This window comes from Orbicella franksi, chromosome 7 (assembly GCF_964199315.1).
Source record: "Orbicella franksi chromosome 7, jaOrbFran1.1, whole genome shotgun sequence".
In the NCBI taxonomy this organism is placed as follows: Eukaryota; Metazoa; Cnidaria; class Anthozoa; order Scleractinia; family Merulinidae; genus Orbicella; species Orbicella franksi.
This window is the reverse complement of record NC_138151.1, coordinates 14,932,342-14,960,294: the sequence shown is the minus strand read 5'-3', so window position 1 is coordinate 14,960,294 and position 27,953 is coordinate 14,932,342. Positions and strand designations below refer to the sequence as shown.

The window sequence follows — 27,953 nt, the reverse complement described above, 5'->3', positions numbered from 1 at the left end:
TTCGTAGACGACGCAGAACTTGGTTATTTCACGTTGTTGTTTTGCAGAGGACGGCAAAGAAATGTACAACGATTTATAACGCACGTGCACAGCTTTTGTTTTGCTAATTAAACCTTTTGTTTTGTGACGTTCACGCTGCCGTCGTCGTCGTGGTTTGCTTAAGCTCCGTAATACTTCTCCCAACACCAAGGTTTAATGAGATATTGTTCTTGCCGTGAGAACATAAAATTCATATCTTCGAGCTAACGTGTAATGTTCTTTTTTATTATATAGCCATACTGATGACGACGTTTTTGACGATTTTCCGAAGATTTCCGAAAATTCTCCAAACCTTGTCCGAGGATCACACGAAAATTTCGAAGATTACCGCAGATTACGAAACATTGCCGAAAACTTTCGAGGAAGACCCAAAGATGTTTTGATCATACACCAACGAATTTAAGGTGGCTCCTTATAGTTTTACGATTGCACGCGCGCATAGGAAGAAAGCTCAAGTAATCTGCGCGCGCTCAAAGGAAAACGTCGGTGTTTTTCGATTTTTATGACGTCAACATGAGCTCAAAAAGCAAAAGAGACAGTGAATTTTCTCGCGTTTCCTTCGGTGAATTTTTCTTTTGGCTCAGTTGTAACCACATACAATTCCTAAAAATACCCTATTTTTGTTAAAACACGTCAGAACTAATCTAACATATTTAGGAGAATGACAAATTACAGAATATTGGAAAAACCGTCTGAAAAACCTTGACTTTTTACCAATTCAAAATGTCAGGCAATATCATTTCCATGATGTGGCAAAGTATGAAAAAATTTTAACGGAAGGAAAGTATAAATATTACCGAGTTTAGGCCAAAATGAGGAATATATATCTGCCTGTCATTAGATAAGATGTTGCCATGGTAACGACCTTAATCCAAAAATTTACAACCCAAAAATAAGCCTTATTTTAACAGTAACCATACTGGTAAATCTCTACGGGGAAAACTTTAAGAGAAATTAACTAAGTTTCCTTTTCTAACTCGCGCTCTATAAATCATGCATGTCGTTTAAGGAGTAGTATTTCCTTTACCTTGGGCTCATATGTAAAGTATAGATAATCTTATGGATGCAAAGTGTAATTAAAATATTTTAACTACAGGCGATACTTGAAACTTCTTTAAAATGGCGCAAGCCTTCATGAATGCAATTTTAAACAATTTATAAACATCACAATTGCACGAGTTTTCATACGACGGTCACTCATTAATTTTGTGGTAAGAAAAATACGAATTCGAATGTATTAATTTGCAATGCAATTCAAATTGATTTAAACATTTACCAACAAATTTGCCTGTTCTCAACCAATCACAATGAACTAATTTTCTCAGCCATATAATAAAGTGAGTACTTGAAAGTATCATTATAATCTTCGTTGTTCGCAGCAACTTCACTTAGCTATGGGGTGTACAGAAGTTTTGATATTTTTCCTATTATTACAATCTACCTCCGTTTTTTCCACTAAAGAAACCTCCATATCATCTCGCTCATCATACTTTGAAGTTCGAGAAAATAAGCAGCTTAAGGGATACGTTGTCAAACGGTTTGATTCTCCCAGTTTGTTATCGTGCGGCCGGCTATGCATAGAAAACGCTTGGTGCACTTCTACAAACTACAAGATGTCATCCAAGAAGGACGGCAAAGGAACTTGTGAACTGAATAAGCACGACATCTCCCTCATCAACGAAAACACCAACTTTTATGATCAGCGGGGAGTCACTTTCTCTATGCTGCAAAAGGTAAATAGTATTATGCAATTTCGAATTTGAATTAGTCTACCACAAAAGTGGCATGCACCTTTAATTTTTCGCCAAACAAACTATTCCTCCTAAACGTTGAATCCAGCTTGTGCAATCGAGAAAAAGTAGTGACATCTTTAGGCTTGCTATTCCAGGCTTCCCAAAAAATTTTTCAGGGTTTTCATTTAATTTTATATTTCTTTACTTTACGTATTTCTTTTATTAATCAGGGATGTTTGCTCACGAGCTGCTTCAATGGAGGTTCTTGTTTGCCTGACAAGGAAAAGCAAACATTTTCATGCTCGTGCCTACCATCTTGGACTGGAGACAGATGTGAAGTTAAATTTGGTAATAATAACATGACCGTAATAAAACATAATTGAAAAGTTATTACATTTCATGACAATCATGGCGTTCTTGTTTTTACAAGTTTGATGAGGCTCTTCTGCCTCGGCTGCAAAATGTAACAAGCTCTTTGTCAAACGTCATCGCTGAAAAGTTGTATAAAGACAACACTGACAGTGTGAAACTCAAAATCAAAGCTGGTGTAAAGGTCAACTTTGGCACAACTTTGAAAAGTTTTTTTCCAACTGTTTGCCATTTGTATGAGGATTAAAAGTTATTAACTTTGAGTTTCCCATGCAGCTAAGTTATCCCTATCATTGAGATAACGCTAATTGTTCTAGTGACCATTAGAAGCTGAAAAACGAGTTACGTGAAAGGTTGCAGTACGCTTTCCTTGCTTAATTCCTAAATTAAACCAACCAATAGCCATGCGCGTATGTTGGTTACGCTCGATAAGCTAATAAATTCCTTCCTTCTTGTTTAAAATTTGTTCGTACCAACGCGTAATAATTTTAGAGCAAAATTGCTCTAAGTTTTGAGTATTTCTAAACTGAAATGTTCTCCTCTCCTATATTTAACCCGATTAGGTTGTCAGCAAGATTGGGTTCTTCATGGAAATTCATGTTACTACGTCAGATGCACTCCGACCGTCAAATGGAGGGACGCTCGAGCGATGTGTCAATGTCTGGGAGGAGACCTCGCTATAATCAGATCAAAAGATGAGAATAACTTTATTCTTGAGCTGTTGAAAAACCAAAAAACGGTACAAATAGAGAGTGCATGGCTTGGTCTTTACAGAAAAACTTTGGATGGAGATCCGTTTCACTGGATCGATGGCACTCCACTAGCGGGTCATTATTCTGCATGGGCAGACAACGAGCCAAATAACCCTAATGAGAAATGCGTCCAAATATATGCGGCTTCATATAAACCTGGAGAGTGGAATGACAAGCAATGCAGTTTGCCTGTCTCAGAGCAGAGTGGAGCTCCGGTTGTCCTCTGTCAAAAACGTCTCATGCGATCATAGTGAAGAGGCGACCATTTGGTTCTCACCCTACACACACACACACACACACACACACACACACACACCTGCCCCAGTGTTTCACTGGCGGGTCCGGCTTAAACAGTTTGTCAGTGTTAATACCTGTACCTAGAGGATAGAAAGCAGCTGTATAGAGCAACTGTTAAGGCGGCCATTTTGGCCTCTGGCCTCTTATCATTTAACTGTAAATGTGCCTGGTATGTAAAGTAAGCCGCTGTCGCAATCTGCATGCAATTTCTGCGTAGGAAATGAAGTTAAATAGCATATTTCATATTTTTTTCGTTTTTTTAAACAGCACTGTGTGTTAACATTTAGCCAAGTTAATATAGTAAAGTAACGTTAGTTAAAGTCTAGCATGATGCACTGTTATAATCAAGTAATACTAACTATTAATCAGGAAACTGATGCTAAAATTGTAAGTTGTTTTATGGTTGTTAAATTGTACGTTATGTTGCCACTGTATGTGGAGTTAGTATCGCAAGCACGAGCTCATCACTCCCATTTTAAGCCAATGTCATGGCACTTTTACACGCCGGTTTAGTTTTAGATTTTTTTTCCCCCGAAATAGGTCAGTACCGGTCTACATGAGCGCACATCGGTGAGGAAAAAAAATGGCTCTATTTTTTTAAGGTGGCTTACTACAGTTTTGATGGATTGCGAAAGTCCAACCTCTAACTGTTTTGAAACGTTCCAAGATGTTTTTTCTTTGTCTATTTACTGTTTGCTGAAGTCTTTTACCATTCTTTGTGAAACTTGAACAATTTAAACGTCAACAAATTGCCAAAATGAACGACCGAGTACCCAAGGAGAGACTGGGCACTAGCAGCTTAAATGACGTTTTTCTCAAAATCATTTAATTAGCGTGACGTTGTCACGCTACAGTCTCAAAACGTTCTCCACACCTCAAGTCAAATGTGAAAATTTCATCATGGGTTGCACGGTAGGTTTACGAGTAATCCTCGATCAAAGTGTGGCTTTTACACCCTTGGACGAGAATTGAATTGCGCATGCCTTATATTTAAGCGCGCGCTCATGTGACGCCATTTATCGCGTGTGAGAAAGCAAGGGTAAATTAGAACTCTTTTACCAGTTGTTTATCGACATTTTTTGTCATAGTTTATTGGTTCTAGTCTTAAACACATGTTTGAACGAAGTTTTAAACTATCGTTACGTAAATCAAGTTAAAAGTGACTTAACGCTTTTCAAGCGCTGAAGTGGTTTTCGTTTCTTCTTAGGGCCACTTGCGTCACTTTTGCACGCTCGACTTGTACTGACGTCTGGCAGGCAATTATGGCGCACGCTACTAAATCTCGGAAAAAAACTGTTGTAAGCCACCTTAATCTTTCGGTAAAATGATGACGTCAGTTAAAAATTAAGTACCTGCTTGAGATTGGTCACTAAGGTTCCTGCGGGGTCTGAATTCGCGGTAAATTCAAACTAAAAATAGATCGATTTGTGAACACGCCGTGACAGGAATATGGGGTAGTTGCACGCTCCTAGTGATGGGCTCCTGTCGCAAGTGTAATGTTAGGGTTTTCAAAGCTGTTTCGGTATTGTACGTAATGTTACTAGCTATATATAGTGTAGGTAACATTTGTGTAAGTGACGTTATTGTTTCAAGAAAAAAGCACATGTACCAGCTGTCGAGATCGCGTTTTCTGTCATTGGAAGAGCTAGAAATGGTTCAGATTTTTCTTTGTCAAGATTTTTTATGTTGGCGTGACAAAGTTTAAGTTGTACGCATGAGTACTCGCGCCTTTGGATTTAGAACGCATTAATTAGCAACTGCTTTGTCTGAAATGTCTGACTTTAACTAAGTTTAACTAGTAAAGATGACAGTGATACGAGAACTTACGACAGCGCCTGTTAAACGATGGTCGCCGACCACCAGCGAACTGATTACACTGACCGAAATCGACCAATTATGCATGTCGTCTTACGGAGACGAGTCTTTTGTTTTACCTTGCAGATTTTAGACCATCTCGCAAATGTATTAATAGGCTAGACACTGCACAGTAAATTACAAATTCTTAAATAAATTTGCCTGATGTTTTTCCGTCATTTTACAAAGCGAGTAATTTGACGTTTCACTATAATCCTCGCTGCTCGGACCAACTTTTGTTAGCCATGGGGTAAACAAAAGTTTTGATAATTTTCTTATTACAATCTACCGCCGTTTTCTCCGCCGAAGAAAAGTTCATATCTTCTCGTTCGTCATACTTTGAATTTCGAGAAAATAAGCAGCTTAAAGGATGCGTTATCAAACGGTTTGATTCTCCCAGTTTGTTATCGTGTGGCCAACAATGTATGAGAAACGCTTGGTGTACTTCTACAAACTACAAGATGTCATCCAAGAAAGACGGCAAAGGAACTTGTGTACTGAACAAGCACGACATCTCCTCCATGAACGAAACGCCAACTTTCATGATCAGCAGGGAGTTACTTTCGTTATGATGCTAAAGTTAATTAATATGTGGTGACTAGTCTACCACAAATGATATCTTTTCACCAAACGACTAAATAAGTCCTGTTTAATGTTGAATACGGCCCATGCAATTGAGAAAAGTAGTGAGATCTTTTGGATTGCTATTGCAAGCTTCTCTCAAACGGTTCTCACGGCTTTTTTAAATTCATATTATATTGATATTTCTTTATGTTACCCATTTCTTTTTTTAATCAGGGATGTTTGTTCACGAGGCTGCTTCAATGGAGGTTCTTGTTTACCTGACAAGGAAAATTGACCTTTTTCATGCTTGTATCTACCACCTTGGACTGGAGACAGATGTGAAGTTAGATCGGATAATAATTACATGACCGTAAAAAAAAACCAAAAAAAACCAAAAAAAAAAAAAACACAATTAAAAATTAAAGTAATTATTTTCCGTGGTATTCGTGGCCTTGTTTTCACAAATCCTGTCAGTCTCTAGCCAAAACTTTGCACCGGCTTCAAAATGTGACAGACTCTTTGTCAAAAATGTCATATAACTGAAAAGTTGTATAAAGAAGCGATCAGAATGAAAATCAGAATATCAAAGCTGATTTCAAAGTCAGTTTTCGCACAACTTTGAAAAGCTGTTTTTGCACCTGTTTACCATTTGTGTTAGGATTAAAACAAACTTTGAGCGGTTTCCCCCACATCCCTAATATTAAGATACTTTGTTCGATTGACTTAACAGAAAAGCGCGTGAGGTCAAAGAGAACGCTACTTGCAATCTGTGCGCATTGCTTTGCGTCGTTTTTATAACCATGCAAACAAAAGGGTGCGTGTTGTCGGCTCTGATTGCTCAGCCAATTAAAATGTTTCTTTAATTTCCCATTTGAAATTTGTTTCATAGTCATTTCCAGGTCACATGTTAATTGCTCTAATTTTCGTATAGTTCTTCTGACTGAAATATTTATACTCCTTTCTTGTATTTAACTCGATAAGGTTGTCCGCCAGATTGGGTCCATCACGGAAATTCATGTTACCACGTCATCGACACTCCGACCGACGAATGGAGCACCGCTCGATCTACTCGCCAGAATCTGCGAGGAGACCTCGCTATAATCAGATCACAAGATGAGAATAACTTTACTCTTGACCTGTTGAAGGAGCAAAAAAAAGTAACATTTTATGGTGCATGGCTTGGTCTTTACAGAAATCCGTCGGCTGGAGATGCGTTCTACTGGATCGATGGCACTCCACTAGCGGGTCAGTTTTCTGCATGGGCAAGCGGGGAACCGAATCACGTGAAAGAGAAATGTGCCCACATGTATGCAGTGCCGTACAGAATGGTGAAGTGGAATGACAAGGAATGCAGTTTGTCTGGCGCAGAAAAAAGTAATGCCCCAGTTGTTCTCTGTCAGAAGAGGCTCATGTGGTCCTGAGGCGACCACTTGTGGTTTAGGATATTGCACGAGGCGGCCGCTTGTGTTTTCATTGTGCATGGATGTAACAAGTTCTCGATCTTTGAAATCAATTGATAAGTCGGGGAGTATATTTTTAAGTGCAGATATTTTGAGTGTTAGTCTTTCCCCGAGATCTAATTCTCTGCTGTTCTTCTGTCTTGTATTAGCTCAGCCATTGAAGCAGCAATGTATAGGTAAGTATGGCTTTCTATTGAGCCAAAAGTCGCCGAGCTTTTTGTGAATTTTCCATATTTTGGACTTAAAATCAGAAAGTTTTGGGAAAATGTGATGAACTTTGAACTTTGAACTTTAATTGTATTTTGTTTTCTGACATACAGTTACAATGGCTTGGCCCCGCAACTAGTTCCAGAACTAATCGAAGCGGGGTAAGAGTTTATATTAAAAAGGAAAGAAAGAAAGTAACCATAATTTCAACAAAATTACAAAAGGTACAAATAAATAATAAGAAAAACTACAGGTAACCGAAAACAAAGAAAACCTCTGTATCAGTTGGGAGACTTCAATGCAGTCATCTTCACATTCTGATTTTAAGTCCAGAATCCTCCGATCATCACACTTATTACTTCTTAACCCCGCGAATTTTCACCTGAAGACGTATGGTTCTCGAGCTTTTGCTGTTTCCGCTCCTGAACTCTGGAACAGTCTACCTGTTTCTATCCGCTCATGTGACAATCTAAGTTCTTTTAAATCTAAATTCAAAACTCATCTTTTTAAGAAAACTTATTATTCTTAGCGATTTTTACTTTCTATTACTTTCTTAAATGCACATTGTTAATTATTAAGATTAGTACAGTTCATTTTGGCGAATTGTACAGCGCCTAGAGCAGGCTTGGATAGGCGCTATATAAATATTTATTTATTATTTATTATTATTGTAACGAATCAAGGAGTAGTTCCTCTTTTTTATTTCGGAATTTATTGATGTGGGGTTATACGGAAATAGTGCCTGAAACGTCGCCTTCTGGAGAGGTTGATCCTCAAATTACACGCTTTTAAAATGTTGGAGTTTGCGGGATGATTAAAGAGTATATTTTGCTCGCTTTCGCCAGGCTGTCGAATATGTCGAGTGAGGCCTATGTTCTCCATTGGAATAACTTAAATGTAGTTAAGAGTTAACTTAAGATCAAAGTCGGTTAAACTGCTACTTATTTGCTCTTGAACAATGAAGAAACACTACATAGACGACATACAAAGTGGAATACAAACATTAATGGCTCAGTTAGTTAATTTCCCACGAATATAAATTTTAGCCGTAAAGTTTCCAACAAAAATTTTTAAAATAAGAAATATTGCCGCCAGCATTTTTAACGAAAACCGACGATTACCGACCATTCCCGAGTTGATTACGCCGAAACAAATCAACCAATCATGATGTCGAAAGGAATTGTATTACCATATTCGCCACGGGCTCAAATAAAGTAAAGTTTCCGTTAAGTAAAATTACATGACACAAACTTCGAGGCCAGCACCCACACGGCTTAACAATGCCAAGTATACTGTTTTTAATACTTTTACTGTTTCAAACTTTTGCCGTTTTCTGCGCTGAAGAAAACTTTGCGCCTCGTCGTTCATCGTACTTTGCTATGCGAGAAAATAAGCAGCTTAACGGATACGTTGTGAAACGGTTTGATTCTCCCAGTGCGGCCAACAATGTATGAGGAACGCTTGGTGTATTTCTACAAACTACAAGATGTCATCCAAGAAAGACGGCAAAGGAACTTGTGAACTGAACAAGCAGAACATCTCCCTCATCAATAACGACACCAACTTTCATGATCAACAGGGAGTTACTTTCTCGATGCTGCTCCTGGTAATTAGTTTAAAGTGATTTTAGATTTTTGAGCTAGTCCAGCAATAGTTGTATCTTTATCGCGAAACGAAAACACTCCTCTGTTATGCAAAGAGATAAATAAAGCCAATTTATTTGAGAAACTGACTATTTGCAAGGTTTGGTCAATTATTTTCACCACTGATGAATCTCATTAATTCTTTTTTCTGCTTTTCACCAGCTGTTTTAATGGAGTTCTTGTTTGCCTGACAAGGAAAAACAAACTTTTCCATGTGTTTGCCAACCGCCTTGGACTGGAGAAAGGTGCTAAGTTAGCTTAGGTAAAATTAATAATGACTTAATTAAATTAGTAATACGTGTACTGATCATGAGTCCTAGCTATAAGGGACCTAGATCAATTTTTATTTTGCTGCTATTTCAAGTGAAACCTTTAGAAGTACTTTTAGCGCTACTATTAGTGCCATCTGAAAAGTCATCATTTTTATTTTACTGCCACCTGAGGTGGAACCGTTGTAGCCAGTTTAATTAAGTGTCAGTTTTAGAGCCACTTTTAGTGCCAATTTTAGCGCCACTTTTAGTGCCAATTGAAAAGTACCTTAAAGAATCACCGTTAAAGTCAGTTTTAATGGGTGAGACAGCTGCTTTTAGACTGATAGATGTAGAACATGATCCAGTGGATTTCATTTTCACATGATTTTTCTTGTTGCGGAAATACTAAACCACAGATGGCGAATTAAATATGCAGAAATTAATGTCAAATGACCATTTTTACAGGGGGTACCTGCAAGTTGAAGGGAATCAAATATCTTGACCAGCTTTTTTGCCACAATCATACACTAACCAAACCCAACATTTGTGCCAAGTTAGAGCGAAATCGGTGATTTGAGCTGTATCACTTATTGCCTGGTTTTCTCATGGACGCACTCTTAAGAAAATACTGAAATCCAACATGGCGGGTCAAATGACGTCATTTGACATCATATCATGTTATAACCAACAGCAACAGAAATGGTATCATCTTGTAGAGAACGCCCAGGGCTATCTAAGGGACTGTGCAGTAATTACCTGGAGAACGAGGGGGGGGGGGGGGGGTGGAAAATGGGTGAAATATGCCCCAAAACTAAGTCATACCCCCCTCTCATTAAGAAAAATTTAATTTCAACCCCCTCACATAATGATAATGTTAAGGCTACCCCCCCTGTAAAATAGTCTCCTCCCATTGATTCCCTCATACTTAGTTTACTTGTTGGAGTTCTTCCTCTGGTGCAAACATAACTTGAAATGACTCGGATGTCGAAGAGTCATTAAAGAGTCATCAGAATCACTGGACTCTGAGCTTGTGTCGTCTTCGCATAAATTGGGAGATTCCTCATCTTCTGCAGCATCTCTGACACTAAGGTTCCCGCGTGCGTAGGTGAGAACTCGATCAATCATCTCAGCCTTGCTTCCACCTATCGTAAGACCTTTTTGCTTTAGATACATTTTCAGCTGCTTGTTCGTAAGCGCTTTTACATTTTTTTCAATTGCGCAAGAAATAAGCGGAAGAGTGTTCCTTTCTCTTACTCTTTTTTTGGCTTTTGCATCGAGGAACTCAAGGTGCTGTACATAACTTTTACGTGCAGTTTCGTCCACGTTGTATTGGGAGCATACCTTTTGCAAAGACCTTTCTTCAAAAGAGGGCAATTTTCCCTTGCTGAACAGTCTCTTTATCTGGACACTTAGCTTGGGAGAAACTTGTCGATCTGGTTTCCAATGGACGTTGCCGTAGTGAATGGTAAATACTTTCCAGGCGAAGTAACATCTAGGGTTGGAACTGGAGAACGTTGGACAGGAACACCTCTTGTCCCACCTTCATTAAGGCATCCATCGCACGTTGGAGTGAAGGAAAACTTAAGGTACTCAAGGAATACTGCCCCTGACGAGCATGGTCATCTTTTAATTTCTGAAGCTTTTCAAACAAGGCATTCCCACACATATTGTAAGTTCTGTTAATACTGTAAGAAGAGTAAGTATTTCAAGCTGTGCTAGGGTTTTGTAAGCTATTTCGCCATTGCAAGTAATAGGCAATATTAGTTGCTAAATACAAGTGTAGGCAATATTTGTATTGTAAGTAACGTTATTGTTGCAATAAAAAAATGCTAAGGAATATGTATCAACTGTCGAGGCCTTATTTTCTGTCACTGGAACTGAAGGCCAGGAAACGTTAAGATTCCTCATTTCGTGGTTTTTTTTTTGCGAAAATATATCCTTTATTGATACACATAAACCTATATACAATGCAATGCAATAAACTACAATTTTAACAGTTGCAAAATTAATACATTTATAAGCTATAGTAAATAAAAATAAAGAGAGATTGAATAATAATAATGACTTAAAAAGAGAGTAGACCAAAGCAGGAGCATCATTGCATGTAAATTTTAATGTAAAATCATCATGACAGTTTAAGAGTCATAGTCTGTTATTTTCGGGCCAAATAAAAATATCGCAGCCACCATACCTAACCGATTTTGCTGAAATTTGGCATGCAGTCTTGTTTTAGGGCCGTAATTACGAAATGGATGTTAAAAAGTTCCAGTTCTTTCTACTTTGGAAAATATCGAGAACGCCTATTTGGAGTGACGTTGGCGGCCCGCCAATATGTAACGGATCGAAGAAGTTCATCTTACTTAAGTGCTGGGTCTACCATCGCCTTTTACGAAATTTCTGGTTACAGGGATGAAGAAATATCTTTCTTTTGTATTTATAAAAGAACAATCCGAAAAATGTTACAGTTTGACCAACCAATGGCCAAGAAATTCGAAGGTAATTTTCGTCGCTTCGAATAGTCACAAATTTACTACAAATAAGAAGGCTGATATCTCCAATGTTATCTCGTTTGATGTTATGGCTGTGTCTAGTTTTTAACAAGTTAAATTAATAGAGATGACATTAATACGAAAATTAGTTTACCGAATGGAAAATAAGAGCACCTGTTAAACGATGGTTGCCGAAGACAACCGAACACCACCGAACTGATTATACCGACTGAAAACGACCAATCGTTCACGTCGTCTTAGGGAGCCGAGTATTTCGTTTCATCATCAGGGCTCAAATGAAGATTATAGGCCATCTCCCAAATGTTTTTATTTGCAGTGAACTGCAAAATAAATTAAAAATTTACGAATAAATTTGCCTACTTTCCGCCTATCACTATGAACTGATTTTCTCAGTCACATAATACAGCGTGTAATTTGACATATCTCTACGATATTAAGAATATTATAGTTCCCGTCAACTTTTCTTAGCGATGGGATTTACGAAAGTTTTGTTATTCTTCCTGTTACAATCTACCGCCGATTTCTCCACTGAAGAAAACCCTATATCTCGTTCATCATACTTTGAAATTCGAGAAAATAAGCACCTTAAGGGATACGTTGTTAAAAGGTTTGACACTCCCAGTTTGCTATCGTGCGGCCAACAATGTATGAGAAACGCTTGGTGTACTTCAACAAACTACAAGATGTCATCCAGGAAGGACGGCAAAGGAACTTGTGAACTGAACAAGCACGACATCTCCCTCATCAACGATAACATCAACTTTCATGATCAGCAGGGAGTCGCTTTCTTTGTGAAGCTGAAGGTAATTTGTATGAGGTGATTTTGGATTTAATCTAGCCTACCACAAATGACAGGTTTTCGCCAAACGGCTGAATTATATATTCCTGTTAAGTGTTAATTCTGGCCTATGCAATTAAGAAAAGAAGTTATATCTTAGGGATTGCTACTGAAATTTCATCTCCAATGGTCCTCAGGGTTTTCATTTAATATATATTATATTTGAATTTCTATATGCGACGGATATTTCTTATTATTAATTAGGGATGTTTGTTCAAGAGCTGCTTTAATGGAGGTTCCTGTTTGCCTGACAAAGAAAAGCAAACGTTTTTATGCTCTTGTCAACCACATTGGACTGGAGACAGATGTGAAGTTACATTGGGTAATAATTACATGCTGTGCCTCAGTTTAAATAGCGGTAAAACACCAGTAAAAAGTATTTACTTTCCTTTGTAATCATGCTTCCTTGTTTTGACAAATCTTCTCCGTCTCTAGGCGATCTTTTGCGTCGGCTGCAAAATATGATAGGCTCTTTGTCAAAACTGTCATGTAACTGAAAACTGAAAAACCCTAGATCGAACAGACAGGGAATGCAGTTTTTCTGACGCAGGAAAGAGTCAAGTCCCAGTTGTCCTCTGCCAGAAAAGGTTCACGTGGTTATGAGGCGAACACTTTGGTCGTCACCTGGTTTAAAAGCTAAGCAAGAAATTTGTTTGCCTTAAACAAACTTTAAGCTTCTATACTAGCATTTGTTGTGTAGACAAGAGTATTTTACTGAAAAATACACCACTCGTAAATTTATACGAATTTAAGTTCTGCATAGTCTGAGGAACGCGAACAATGGCAGCTGATTCGTCGTATTCTCATTTGGAATTGAACGCTGTCAATGCATATTTAGCCTGAGCACGTTTTTAGAGCCAATGGCTCACTCAATCGTTCTAGACAATTGCAAATTTTGCTGGTAAAATATATATTCATTTTTGATTAGGCGTCGTCCTCGGCGTCGCCGTCGTCGTTGCTTGAGCTCCTAAATAGGGAGTTTTAGCAATGATGACGGCAACGCCGAGGACGACGCTTTGTTAAAAATGGATTTATATTTTACTTTCGAATGTCGCAACTGTGTAGATCTGTTCAGTACGCCTATCGTTCTAAAAACTTACTCAGGATAAATACGCAAAGACGGCATTCAATTTTAAAGGAAGATACGAAAAATTAGTCATTGTGGTTCACGCTCTCCAAAATACGAAGAACTTGGTCACTTCACGTTCCATTAGGGAGCTTAAGCAAACCACGACGACGACGGCAACGTGAACGTCACAAAACAAAAGGTTTAATTAGCAAAACAATAGCTGTGCACGTGCGTTATAAATCGTTGTACATTTCTTTGCCGTCTTCTGCAAAACAACAACGTGAAACGACCAAGTTCTACGTCGTCTACGAAACGTGGACGACGACGGCTAGTTTTTCGTATTTCCAGTTGGAATTTGAACGCCGTCGTTGCATATTTATCTTAAGCACGTTTTTAGAGCCATTGGCGTACCCAACAGATCTAGACAATCGCGTATTTCGTTTGTAAAATATAAATTCAGTTTTTACTAGTCGTCGTCCTCGAAGTCGTCGTCGCCGTTGCTTAAGCTCCCTACTATTTTGCAGAGGACGACTAAGAAATATTTACAACGCACGTGCACAGCCATTGTTCTGCTGGTTAAAACTTTTGTTTGGTGACGTTCTCGTTGCCGTCGTCGTCGTGGTTTGCTTAAGCTCGCCATAAATTTTAACACGAGAAAATAATTTAAAATTCAATTTCATGCCACCGTGTAATTTTTATTTTATTCCATATATAAACTGACGTTTTGCACAAATGACTGTGAAAAAGCGGGAAATGACGTCATCAATATCCTAACTAGTGAGGACATAGATAATACGACACTTGGGTCCCGGATGTAGTTTCGTATGAATTTTACGTATGAGTGGTGTATTTTCCAGTAAAACACTCGTGTCTATATAATAAAAACGTTATTTCATGTGCTTTCTTAACTGAGGTATACACTAGTTCCACAGAAGGAAGACAGAGACAAGATACTGTTGCTGATTCGTAATTTTTAGGTTTAATAGATCTGATCAATATATTGTCCAAGACTTTCTTTATTGTGTATATACAAAGCGGTTATAACTCTTGAGTGAAACAACAACGCAAACTAGTATATTTTGCTTATTGAGCCAAAAGTCTACTTTTTCTTCGATTTTCCATATTTTAGAGTTGAAATCAGAAAGTTTTTGGGAAAAGGAGATGTAGTTTCTAGGTGTGGACTTTGAAAGAAAAGGCGCGTAATACCAAAAAGGAAATTCTGTTCAGGTCATTGTTTCCCGTGAACAAATCAAAGAACTCTGAATAATAAATGTATGAGGTTACATGGAATTGTGCCTGAAATATCGCGCTCTGGAAAGTTTGATCCTCGAACTACACGCTTTTGAAACGTTGGAGTTAACGTTCGCGGAATGATTAAAGAGTATATTTGGCTTGCTCTCGTCAGGCTGCCGAGTGGATAGAGTGAAGCTCGTGTTTTCCCTTCAGGGACAACTTAGATGTAGTCAAGAGTTCACTAAAGATCAAAGTCAGTTAAACTGCGGCGTAAATAAGGGAATAACATTACGTTTTTCGGGAATATTGTGTCATTTGCGTGACACTACAAGGGCGCAAATATACAATATTCCCGAAAAAAGTCATGTCATTAACATTATTATCAATATGCAAGACCAGATGATTTCAAGAACGCGAGTTTTAATAATACAAGTGAATAAGGATCTCAAAATCACTTCAAATCATCCTGTAAATGTTGATTCAACAAGCTATTAAAGAATCATCACAATCCAGTGAGCTTCTTAAAAATTACAGGAAAAAATGGTGAAAATTGTCTAAAAATAATAGACACTTCACAAAGCTGTCTGTGAGAGTACGAACACCTGTGAGAGTACTTAGTGTTAGTGGTTGGGCTTTTTCATTTCCGATTTGACTTCAGTACAGAATTTCGAAGCTTAAGTAATTCATTTAGCCTGGTGTTACGCAATACGCCACTTTCTATGAACTAAATTCAGCTTGATAGTGAGGGCTAGAGGACAAAAACAAAAGAAATGAATAAACATGATCATTCAATTTCCTTTGTTTGTGTCCCCGAGACCTCGCTGCCAAGCTGAATTTCAACCCTTGGACGTACAAGCTAACTCATACCCCTACTGTGATACAAGGGGAGGGGGAGGGGGGTGGATAGAACCCCCACCTCTTGGTTTTCGTTCTGTTAAGGTAGAGCGAAATAAATTTACATTTATTAGATAGCCCTGAGCTTGCTCTACAAGATGATACTATTTTTGTCGGTCATGACGATGACGTCATATGACTTCAAATGACGTCTTTTGACGTACCATCTTGGATCCGCCGTCTTGGATTGCACTATTTTTTTTCCCAAAAAAGTCAAGATATAACGGAAATGAACATAAAATCAAGCCAAAGTTCTTATAAAATGTACAAATTCATGAATTTCTGTGATTTGATGAAGAAAGCTGGAAAAAACTACAGAATTATCTCAAAAGAGTTTATTTTTGGTCAGACATACATTAAATTTGATGGTTGCCACGGCAACGTCAAAAATGATAGACACACAACTGATATATCGAAATTTCCACAGAGAATAAAGGAACAGCTACTGAAAGTTTAAGCCCCTTAGAGTAAATCGTTTTTTCAAAACCTTGAGAAAACCTTACGGGGGGGTGGCATCCACCCCCCTCCCCCCTTGTCTTTTCCCTTTGTTTGTGTCCTCCAGGCCTCGCAGCTAAGCTGAATTTTAATATATCGAAAGTGGCCTGTTCCCTTTGTTTGTGTCCTCTAGGCCTCGCTGCCAAGCTGAATTTTAATATGTCGAAAAAAGTCTTGTCCCTGAATTTTAAAATATCGAAAACAGTCTGTAGAAGTCAACGTTCAGCTTTCGTTTGTCGTATCATTTCTTGATTTTTTGATTCCCAACAAAGTGGCTCTCCGTATTTTCCACCCGAGCCTTTGCTTCCAATTTGTCCAAATCCTTAAGCCCCAAATTTGAGTTTTGACCACTAACTTCTTCCATCACTTCAGTTTTCGTTCTGTGACGATTCAACGTCTGAAAAAAATGCAGTTTAAAGGCTGAGTTTCGCAAGTGACTGGTTTTCCAGCGTCAACTTTACGCTTACTGTAATTGGTTAAATCTAATTGGTAATAATGACTCGGAGTCCGCCGCCAGTCACTATTACCATATTCCGCATGGGCGCAAATGTAGTGAAGTATCCGCTGGGTAAAATCATATGTCATGAAGTACAAATTCAGCACCTACATGGGTTAATAATGCCGTGCATAAAATTTTTGATATTTTTCCTGTTTCAAACTTCTGCCGTTCTCTGCACTGAAGAAAACTTCGCCTATGATCATTCATCTTACTTATCTATGCGGGAAAATAAGCAGATTAACGGGTACGTTGTCAAACGGTTTGATTCTCCCAGTTTGTTATCGTGCGGCCAACAATGTATGAGAAACATTGGTGTACCTCGACAAACTACAAGATGTCATCCAAGAAGAACGGCAAAGGAACTTGTGAACTGAACAAGCACGACATCTCCCTCATCGATGACAACACCAACTTTGACGATCAGCTGGGAGTCATATTCTCAATATTGTTAAAGGTGATTTTAGGTTTGAATTAGTTTGCATTTACAGTATCTTTCTCTCCAAACCAAAATATTCTTGTTCCAAGATAAATCCGGATAAATAATTAAGAAACTGAAGCGCTGACCATTGCAAGATGCGCTCAAAAATTTTCAAGGATTTAAGGATTTATAGTTTTACGACCGCCCGCGCGCTGAGGACGAAAGCGTTAAGCCCTGTCCAAACGGGAAATGTTGTTGATCAAAACACGATCGATCAAACATTGACCAAAGATTTGAACGTTGACAAACATTTGATCAAACACTGTAAAGCGTTTTGTTCGTTCGGACGGTGGTCAAACATAGTTGATACCGTTTGGCCACTCAATAAAACATCAACATGTTTGGTCACCAAACAATGCTTGACCGCGTTTGATCGCCAGATATTTCCCGTTTGGACAGGGCTTTTGTAAACTGCGTGCGCTGAAAGGTTTCTTTGGTAAATTTTGGCAGACTGTCAAAAAACTATTTTACTTTTATAAGTTGGAGATCAGGGAAACATATCTGATCAGTTTTTCCACAGCAGGAAAAGACTAAATTTGCAACAACAATAAAAAGAAAAGAAAAAAAGAAAAAAGAAACGAAAACAAGACCAGTATTTTGGTGTGTGTTTTGGTGTGCTGTATCCCGCTGGATTCGATGTGCTGCGAAAAATTTTGAAGATTTCGCTAAGGGAAAGTCAAGAAAAGCACGAACAAAGCGAAACAAACGTTGAAAAACGCATTTGTTTAGGCACTTTCTATTCAAGACGAAAAGCCATGTTGTTAATCAACAGAGATTATTGAGAAGCATCATTCCACCACTGCTTATTACATTTGATAAGTTTGAGGGAACAGAGTATAAAAACGAATGTAAAAACAGCTTTTAAAATATAACACTAGTTCGCGCAACGCGATAACTGATTACCTATAGCGCTACCCCTACTAACTATGCGCTACCTTAATTAATTTTGCCTTTCTTTCTTTTTTGGTAATTTTTTTGTTATTATTCAGGGATGTTTGATCAGCAGCTGTCTCAATGGCGGTTCTTGTTTGCCCGACAACGAAAAGCAAACCTTTTCCTGTTCCTGCCAACCAGCTTGGACTGGAGACAGATGTGAAGTTGAATTACGTGATGATAACTTAATTGAATTAGTATTCCTGAGCTCAAATCTTTTTAATTTTACTGCAACTAAAATTAAGCGGCGCGTTTTGTTGTCACGGTTAGTGTCACTTTAATTACCTGTCAGTTGCAGTTTCGCCGTAAGTGCTATGTAATTTTTATGCCTCTTTTGTTACTCGAACGTTATTAGAGGCAGCGTCATGCATCGGAGGCTTGCCACGTGCAAACTACTTGACTGTCGTTGAGCTCTGTCGTCACGAGCTTGAAACCCGGGGGAGAGACTCCCATGTGAAAAGGTCTGTGATTATGGTAGTCTTGCTTAGGGGTCAAACACGCATTCAGGTCTCACTTAGGGCAAACAGGACGAAACGCCAGTACGTAGACTTTTGAATATTTTGTTTTCAAGGTCACAAGAATATTTCCCCAATGTTCGAATATTTCTAAACTGATATATATATATGTATGCATGCTCCTCGTGTTTAACCCGATTAGGTTGTCCAAAAGATTGGGTTCTTCATGGAACTTCATGTTATTACTTCATCGATACTCCGACCGACAAATGGAATGACGCTCAAATGACTTGCCAGAATCTGGGAGGAGACCTCGCCATAGTTAGATCAGAAGATGAGAATAACTTTATTCTTGAACTGTTAAAGAAGCAACAAACGAAAACATTTTGGGGTGCATGGCTTGGTCTTTACAGAAAACCGTCGGCTGAAAATATTTTCTACTGGATCGATGACACTCCACTAGCTGGTCAGTATTCTGCGTGGGCAAATGGAGAACCGAACAGTGTTAATGAGAAATGTGTCCACATGATTGCGACCTCGTACAAACAAGGAAAGTGGAATGACAGGCCCTGCAGTCTCGGAGACGAGAGTAGAGCCCCAGTTGTTCTCTGTCAGAAAAGCTTCATGTGAGGTGACCCGATTTGGTCCTCACCTGGTAAAAAGGCCGAGCAAGAAATCTGTTCAATGTTTGCCTAACGACGTATCGGCTTCTGTAGCTGCATGAAATGAACGTCATTTCAAGACCTTTTTTTAACACGACTTCGTTCGCAATATAATTACTGACTGACTCTTTTTATGTAGAACATAGGATGTTATAGTCATTTTGTTGTCCGAGATTGCGCACTGGTTTTTGAAATGTACGAGGTGATCGAAAGTTTGAGTCCGAGAATGAAGCCCTTGTGTGCGACCATTCAAATGAAGATATGCTATTCAGCAGTGCATTCATGTCGTACGGTTTATTACCCTGTCTAAGTTGGTTCCGACTTTACGTATTTGGAGGCAGCCCTAGTGTCTTATCTTTCAAATGAAAGCTATTGAGCATGTAGTTCGTCATTTGTCACAGTTTATTACGCTGCACAAAGATGGTCCTAACTGTTACGTCTTGAAGTCTGTTTTCGCTGTTGTTCGTCTTGAGAAAAGCTGTGAACCGAAGAGAAAGCTGATGCATTATGTACAACAGCTTAAAAAAAAATCTGATGTTTTGTTCCCCGATTCAAATGACGTACGGGTCAATAAAGTTTTTGTTTCCGTTGTTTCATGACATTTTTGGCGCTGTTCTCGTGGCTCGCTTACAAAGGTCCCGAAATGTGTTTGAAGGATTAGACGAAATACCCTCTCAGTGCAAGTGCGATTCTCAATATGATGGTGACGCTACACTGAGCCTGGACGTCTGAGTTAGGAATAGCTTGATCTGTATGTACGCAATTCAAAGGATAACTTGCGTTAACGTCGATAACCGACATTTACTGACCATTCCCGAGTTGATTACGACGATCTTAAGAAATTTAATTACGATATCCGACACGGGCTCAAATATTATTAAAAGTAAAGTATCGGTTAAGTAAAGGAAATCGGTGAAAAACGACGCCATTAAAACTGAACTTCATGTTTGACTTTGAGTATTAGGGCATTCTTGGTAAAAATAGCGAAAAATGGACAAAATTTTTTACCTTAGAGGGAGGGTTTTGGGGACATTTTCCTCTATATTTTTGTGGGCTTTATCTTTACAGTAGAGTACCCTAAGTAAAACATTGTTCCCATTGTCCCAACAACTCCGGAAATGGCAACAGGAGCACGTTTCCGCCTCTGAGAAAGCCTGAGTAAGACTGAGTAAACCCCTGTTAAGCAAAAATGCACCAACTTTCGGCGAGCTATTTTGTGCCATTACGGCTGAAAGGCAACTAAAAAGGCGTCTAACTTCCTTGGTCAAAAACAGGCCTCAAAAAGTATCGTTTCTTTCACAGCGAGCATTCGAAAATCCCACTTTGAATACATTGCTGATGCCCTCCGTGATGAAAACAGCGTCGTCACGTGACCTCTAGGATAGCAACGGGAGGATTTCTCATGGCAACTGACCACCGTGTCCGTACTCAGAAACGTCCTTGGTTAACAATGCTATGTCTAAAAGTTGTCACAGTAACATGTTTTCTGTTTCAAACTTCGGCTGTTTACTGCGCGGAATCAAACTTAGTGTCTAATCATTCATCGTACTTTTCTATGTGGGAAAATAAGCAGCTTAAGGGATACGTTGTCAGACAGTTTGATTCTCTCAGTTTGTTATCATGCGGCCAACAATGTATGAGAAACGCTTGGTGTACTTCTACAAACTACAAGATGTCATCCAAGAAGGGCGGTAAAGGAAGTTGTGAATTGAACAAACACAAAATCTCCCTCATCAACGAAAACACCAACTTTGACGAGCAGTTGGGAGTTACTTTCTCGATGTTGTTAAAGGTAATTTGTGAAAGGTGGTGATTTTAGATTTGAATTAGCATGCATCAATGATGTACCTTTCTCTCTCAATCAAATATTCCTTTTAAAAGATAAATCTGGCTAAATAAAAGCAATTAGGAAACTGAAGTACCGACCATTGCAAGTTCCAAGATCTGTAAGATCAACTGGGAGACACTTTCTCGGTGCTGTTAATGGTAATTTTAGTACCAAATATATGATAAATTGACGCCACTTTTCGCTAAATTCAATTTAGTTGGTAACAGCTGGTTATTTCTCAAGAATTAGTCGTCAAGCGTCTTCTTCACCGTTTCGTGGTATTTCTTCGGGTTTCTTTTTCCTTATCAACCGAAACACCAAATCCCAAACGCGTCAAGGCTTTACTTTCGCATCCTGTCTGAAAGTGATCACTATTCTCTTACGTCTGTCGTTTTTGCAAAATTTAGAATTCATACAGTCTGGTCAGTCTGGAGAGCATGAGTGGTTTTCGCAAAAATAGCGCTAGCCCTCCCTATATGTGATGTGGAGCTTTGTATTTTTCTTGTAAGAATATACAGTTTCAGTATATTTTCGCAGACCTTTAACGGCTCGCAAAGTAAATAACTATGATAAACAATAACGTACATGTATTCTCATCAACGAAAACAAGGTTCTACAGTGTTTGTTATTTTAGTTTCTTTAATCACTCTCACTGACATTTTATTAGTACTATTCCATGTTTGAATTTGTAAAAGTCTCTACCTCGGTAGTCCAAAAGCTCAGTTTAAATCAAATACTAAAGAGTTTCATGTAAATTTAAGAGCGATTTTCCGCGAAATAAATGACACCAAGGAGGAAATTTCACAGAAGTACAAAAAGATAGACACCTTTAGCATCGATATTAGAGTTTTTGAATATCTGGCTCGTGCACCCGTCTTTTGGTTGGTTCAAGTTTTAGGTCCCGTCACTTGCAGTTGTACTCCAGGTGTGAAAATTCAATATTTCCAAGTAACGTTGAGAATTGACAGGAAGCAGAGTTGCTAGTGTTATTTCTGCTTTGATATTAGCTCGGGGGTTTTACAATTTAATTAAAGTTTACAATCTTTGAAAGAAACCACTTTAGTGGCGTTTGAATCGGTCGCTGTTGGCTCATTATAATACTCGCGACAAATTATTGTAAATTCAGTGTTTTGGTTTAATTTTATCCCCATATATAAAAGTGAATGTAAACTTTATTATTTTTTTTTTGAAAAAAGACAGTTTTGAATCTATGCTTGTGTTATTGTATTATTGTTATTAAACTCTCTACTGCTCTCAATTTTTTTGTTTTTCGTTTTATTTTTTTCAGACATGTTTGATCACCAGCTGTCTCAATGGCGGTTCTTGTTTGCCTGACAACGAAAAACAAATCTATTCTTGCTCCTGCCAACCACCTTGGACTGGAGACAGGTGTGAAGGTAAAACGGGAAATAAGTCCACCTTATTATATAGTGTTTGATGGATAATACGTAGAAATATCTTTTCTCGGCTCGGAATGAGGCCACAGGGAATATTCTCTTTTTCTAGATATAGCAGACTCGAAACTTTCCTCGTGCAAAGACATTTATGAGAAGGATAACTCGTAAGTATGTATAGCATAGATATGTCGATTAAAACACGAACATGAACATGCCAGTCAAGAGAGCCTTTGGTAGAACATTTTTTTTGCAACTTACAAACCGTTACGGTACCTTACAAGTGAAGAGCAAATGTCTTCAATTTGTTGTATAACTGAAAATACCAAATTGAAATTATAACGAACCAATTCGGAACAGGATGGTAACGTGATAATTACAGTCAAACCAAGTGTAGCGTACCCTTCAAGATTACATTAATGAATCGATTATTTGAATATTGAACCCGCTAATCGTTTCAAGAATGTAATAATGAATTGATTATTTGAATATTGAACTCGCTAGTCATTTCAAAAATCAACATTAACTTGATTTTTTTAAACATTAAACCCATTAGCCCTATTCTTGGAACGACTAGTGGGTTCAATTTTCCAATAATCAATTTATTATTGCATTCTTGAAACAACTAGCGGGTTGAATATTCGAATAATCAATTCATTAATGTAATCTTGAGGGAAACGCTTCACTTGGTTTGACTGTAACAATTAGATTATGAGCTCGAGATTTCTGTGAGGTGATAGTTGAGGAGGCCGAAGGCTAATTGTTTTAGCAGAATACTTATTAAAATTTACTTCAAATAACGGTTTCCAATTATTTCTTGACGTGTTGTTAAGTTTTGCGCCTGAAAAAATCGCTTGGATTGAATTGTCATTTAAAATTGAAGTTGTGTGCGTGCGCATCAGTTTTTTCAATAATTTCAACTCTTTTAAAAGTCAAGAAACCGTAAACGTCCTTCGTTTAGACTTCTCAGGAATTTAATTATCCATTTGCATCAAAAGTTTTCTCCAAAACTTTGGAAGAACGAAAAAAAACGTCGTCATTTCCTAGACGACCTCCAACCACTGCACACTAATGGCTGATAGTGTTTAATGGCTCAGCCAATCAGATTACAGCAATTGCATTAGTATACTAGTAGAATTCTACTAATTATAGATAGTAAGAAACAAAACTGTAAGACTAATAAACTTTGGGAAATTAAAATTTTAAAAGAAGTATTTTAATGCTTCTTTTAAAATTTTAATTAAAATTAAAATAGTAAAATAACAAAATATGTAACTGAAGTTTGAAAAAGGACAATACAGCAATTCATCATTCACCACCGCAAATTCATTTCAAGATGAGGCTGGGCATGTAGATAAGACGCAGCCCCACAAATTGTGTACAATCGAACCTCCGGTTGCGACCACCTCTCGTAAGTGACAACCTCCCCTCAGCGACCAGTTTTCCAAAATACCAAAAGTTTCCGAATTAAATCACTATACTTGGAACCTCTCCACCTCTCGAAAGCGACTGCGACCACTTTTGAAGCTTAAAGTTTGAAATTTTCTTTTGTTTTTAACCTCCCGTGAGCGACCACTTGACAGATGGTAGAGCGGATATTGGATAATAACTTGTAACATTAACGCAATCCTGGGTAGAAATTTCTCAATGAGAAGTTCAAATTTTTTCTCGGAATTGACTTTTAAATCCTTCGACAACTAAAAGTTATTACATGGATTTAGGATGGCATTGGCGCATGGGGTCTCTGCAGCTGCCATTTGCTAATGAGGCAAAAGTTTGACCCAACATGGTCTATAAGCTCTTGTAAAAGACCACCTCCCGTAAGCGCTTACTAGAGGTTCGACTGTATTGACAATTTACATGAAGCCTCAATTAGCCCCCCAGATATTCTATAAAAATTCCTCCCAAGAACTTACCGGATCAATCGTGTTTTTGGCAAGTTCATGTTACCTCCTGTTTCAATGTTATATCAGCTTTCTGACCAGGTTCCTTTATTTCCCGGCCGTTTCAAGATTGCTTCACGTTTTTGAAAAGTTATTTCACGTCTACTAAAAGGTCATTTTGCGTTTTTGGCAGTTTTTGGCGTCGTTTCAAAGTTATTTCGAGTCATCAGCTGACGAGGATATATATATATATATTTTCCTGTTCCCTCACCCTTGTCCAGATAACACGGGGCTGAATAGCTTAATAAGCACATGTGCTAGGGAATCTGAGATATGGTAACTAATGTCCAAATTTACAAAGACTGTACGGGTACCATCGTTGACATGCGCTGCTAAGATTAACTTATCTTGCTAGGTCCAGACAGAACAGAGCCTACTTAATTGAGATAGGTTCCGAGAAGATTCCTGTGTTTTGTCGCATGAACAACCTTGGCGCATGTCGGGGAAGTGGGTGGACGCTGGTTATGAAGATGAATGGCTCACAGGTATTTCCCAGTTCTATTTTACTATTCTCTATTTCAAGTCTTAATCTAACTCTTGCTTTTACATTCTTACGTTATATAGATGTGTAGACTTCCACCTGGGAGCTTTTAGACAGTCACTGTAAACGCTGTTTATTTAACATATCGTTTTACTGTGACTTGCTTTAGGAGCACACCAAACACAGCAAGAGTGTTAGGGACACAGTAAACACCCGCGTATAAGAATCTTTAATCTAAGAACCCGTTAAGCCAAAATCTTCACATAAGATCCATAGTAGCCTAAAACCTCAATACAGGTTATTATTTTCAATATATATTTTTTTCTAATATAATACAGTGCATACAAAAAAGGTAACAAAAACTAGCCAGAACACTGGCAGTGTTATAAGGCCACAATGCTGTACTGTCAATACATGCATAGCTGTACATCATATCCAACTGAGTGTATCAGTTAACCTTGTAAAACAGGGCACTAAAAATTAGGGACCTGATTAAGAACCTAGGTAGCCTAATTTCAGTGTAAACACCATTTATATAAGAACCTATGGAGGCTAACTTAAAAAAAAAACCTTGGCCGGTTCTTTTATGTAGGGTTTTACTGCATTTAATGCAACCTCACGGACACAAATGTCTAATTGGATATGTTTACTAAAATACAGAGAAACTTTCACTTTGATTCTGATCTATGGAGCAACAAAAATTCTTTCAACCTTGATGAAGGGAAGTTAGGGTTTAATACAAAAGAGACCAAGTTACCGACCTACTGGAACACTCCCTTCTCCAAGGTATGCCTTGGTATGAGGAACAACAACAAGATGAAGTACACTGTCATGGACAAACAAGCCAGTTCTCTGTATTCACTGATCGCAGACGGAAATTACCGCCCTACCTCGCTGGGTCGTGATACGTGGAAGTCGCTGATTGGTTCACAGGGTTCTTTACAATCCAGCTGCAACCAGGAAGGATTCAATGTCGTAGGTTCTGGAGAGATTTACCGTCCTAAAGCAAGAATAGGCATTCTTGGTAATAATGAAAACCACTGTAGAACCTGTGACTCTAGGATTGGGTTTGGTACGGGCGGGAAACAAGATGACTCCAATACCTGTGGAAATGAGACTTCTCATGGTTACGGAGACACACACATCAAAGCCATGGGATATATCTTGGTGTTGTAACAAAAAGCAAAATGTCAAAACATTAAAAATTAGCGGGAGGGTTTTATTTCTCTTTTATGAAGCCGGACAGGTTACTACATTACGTACGTAAAGCACCTGGTCCAGTAAATAAGGATAAAAATAGTAATTGTTTTTAATAAAATTGCGTTTTGTCTTCGTGAACTGCTAACTTATAATGAAACGATCCTTTAGCTATGATATCGCGCCAAATACCACACAGTCTGTTTTCCTTATGACCTATACAAAAGGGTTTGGTTGGGGTTAACTGGCAACTCACAAATGACAACAACAAAAAATTAACTGACAGTTAGTAAATATCCTAAAAGTTAACTGACGACTGACATTTCTAGTTAGATTTACTGACAACTGACAAAAGGCTTAAGCCATTGCTATTCGTTTCAAATTCATCTAAAATAACTTTTTTTTTGGTTAAGAAATAATATTATTTTAATCTTTTTAGTTTAATATATACTATTCGCGCTGTTTAGTCTGTTCTCAGACCGAAACCATAACACTGGCTTTTCTATTTAAAAGTCTGTAAATAAGAATCATTCACAATAGACCAATTTCTATATATTAAAATTCAGGTAGACCTCAGCACGAGGCTCTGGGGAACAAACCCCACAAACTCCATAGTAATTTCCCGGAGCCTCGTACTGAGGTCCATCGTTTAGGCTGAATTTTACTATACCGAAATTGGTCTATTTGACACTCATATTATCTGTTACATAATCCTCAAGTGGAGGCCACGTGATTCAGGCACAGGCCTGGTCCAGAGGGAGAAACAAGTTGTTGTATACTGACTCCCACTTAGTTGCATGACTATAGGTTTAAAACCTGAACTATTTTATTTTGTTTAGTAACAGAAATTTTCATAGAGAGTTTAAGAAACTACAATAATCTCGCGATTATCTAAACGAATGTACTGTACCGTTCGTTACTGTTTAGTGTCACAAATGTCATTCCTATTTACTTTGCTTAGATTTTAGAAGAAATTCTCCATGTCTAAAGAAGCAAACTCAATTGCAGCATTTGTCAACTCATTTTTTGTCAGGTAAACATTGAAGACAGTCGAACGAAATCTAAATTAGACCTTGACACAGATTTATTTTTTAATGTTAATATTGGCAGATTTACTTTAGACGTACAAACACGATTGAAAAACTATAACTGAATTATATAGTTAGAACACCTTGAAGGACCTCTTCAAGTTGAGAAGCAATTTTATTCACTTCACTTGCAATTGGTTACAAGTAAAGGACAAAAGTTAGCTTAACACTCGTGATCTCCATAAGTTAACATTTCTTTTCCCTGATATGAAGTAAGCACTACATGATGTAAAACATGTGGATCTCTTTCACGAATTATCCTTGATCTTGTGGTGTCAACACTTATTTTTTTTAATATCATTAGTAATTATCGACCAGTATGACTCGTCATAACTTTTAATAAACAAAAGAAAGATCGAGCGGCCATGTATGAGTTTTTATATCTCTAAAATCCTCAATTGCGGACTCTTTAACAAACAGCTAGGATTACAGACAATCAATGGGCTTGAAAACAACCTCACCCTACCATTCGCCTAAACTGAAAATAAGTCTAGCAGCTGTCCAACCGCATTCCTCTGAATCATGCAGAGTTTATGACCGCAGGCACAAAAAGCTTGGGAATTATAAGCAGCCAAAAACCGCTCCAGTCTTCCCGCAAATTTACTGCTTGGTGAAACTTTTTGAAATTCAAATTACGTTCACTCATTACTATTCATATTTCATTTTCACCTTTGCACGCGGCAACTTCCAAGTGAAGGAAAAGTAAAGTTGTGTTCATTCTTCATCAGTAATCTTCAAGAAACTAGTTCCCGCTTGGAAAATGCGTGTATTAAACGACGAAAAGGAG

General features: G+C 38.1%; 1 protein-coding gene and 2 pseudogenes across 2 annotated transcripts; all 3 read left to right on the top strand.

Annotated features, from left to right (window-relative positions):
- The first annotated feature begins 1,398 nt into the window (after positions 1 to 1,398).
- Positions 1,399 to 26,345, top strand: LOC145493096 (uncharacterized; annotated as a pseudogene). Its single transcript, XR_014050091.1, has 5 exons — positions 1,399 to 1,772; positions 2,003 to 2,158; positions 24,431 to 24,442; positions 24,766 to 24,885; positions 25,542 to 26,345. The product of XR_014050091.1 is annotated as an uncharacterized LOC145493096 (transcript).
- LOC145492633 (uncharacterized) lies at positions 2,791 to 7,690 on the top strand (annotated as a pseudogene).
- Positions 12,071 to 12,924, top strand: LOC145493097 (uncharacterized). The gene is made up of 2 exons (XM_081472501.1): positions 12,071 to 12,482; positions 12,722 to 12,924. Exons 1-2 carry the CDS (start codon positions 12,150 to 12,152, stop codon positions 12,911 to 12,913), a joined length of 525 nt encoding a protein of 174 aa, XP_081328627.1. The 5' UTR covers positions 12,071 to 12,149; the 3' UTR covers positions 12,914 to 12,924.
- Positions 26,346 to 27,953: the final 1,608 nt, after the last annotated feature.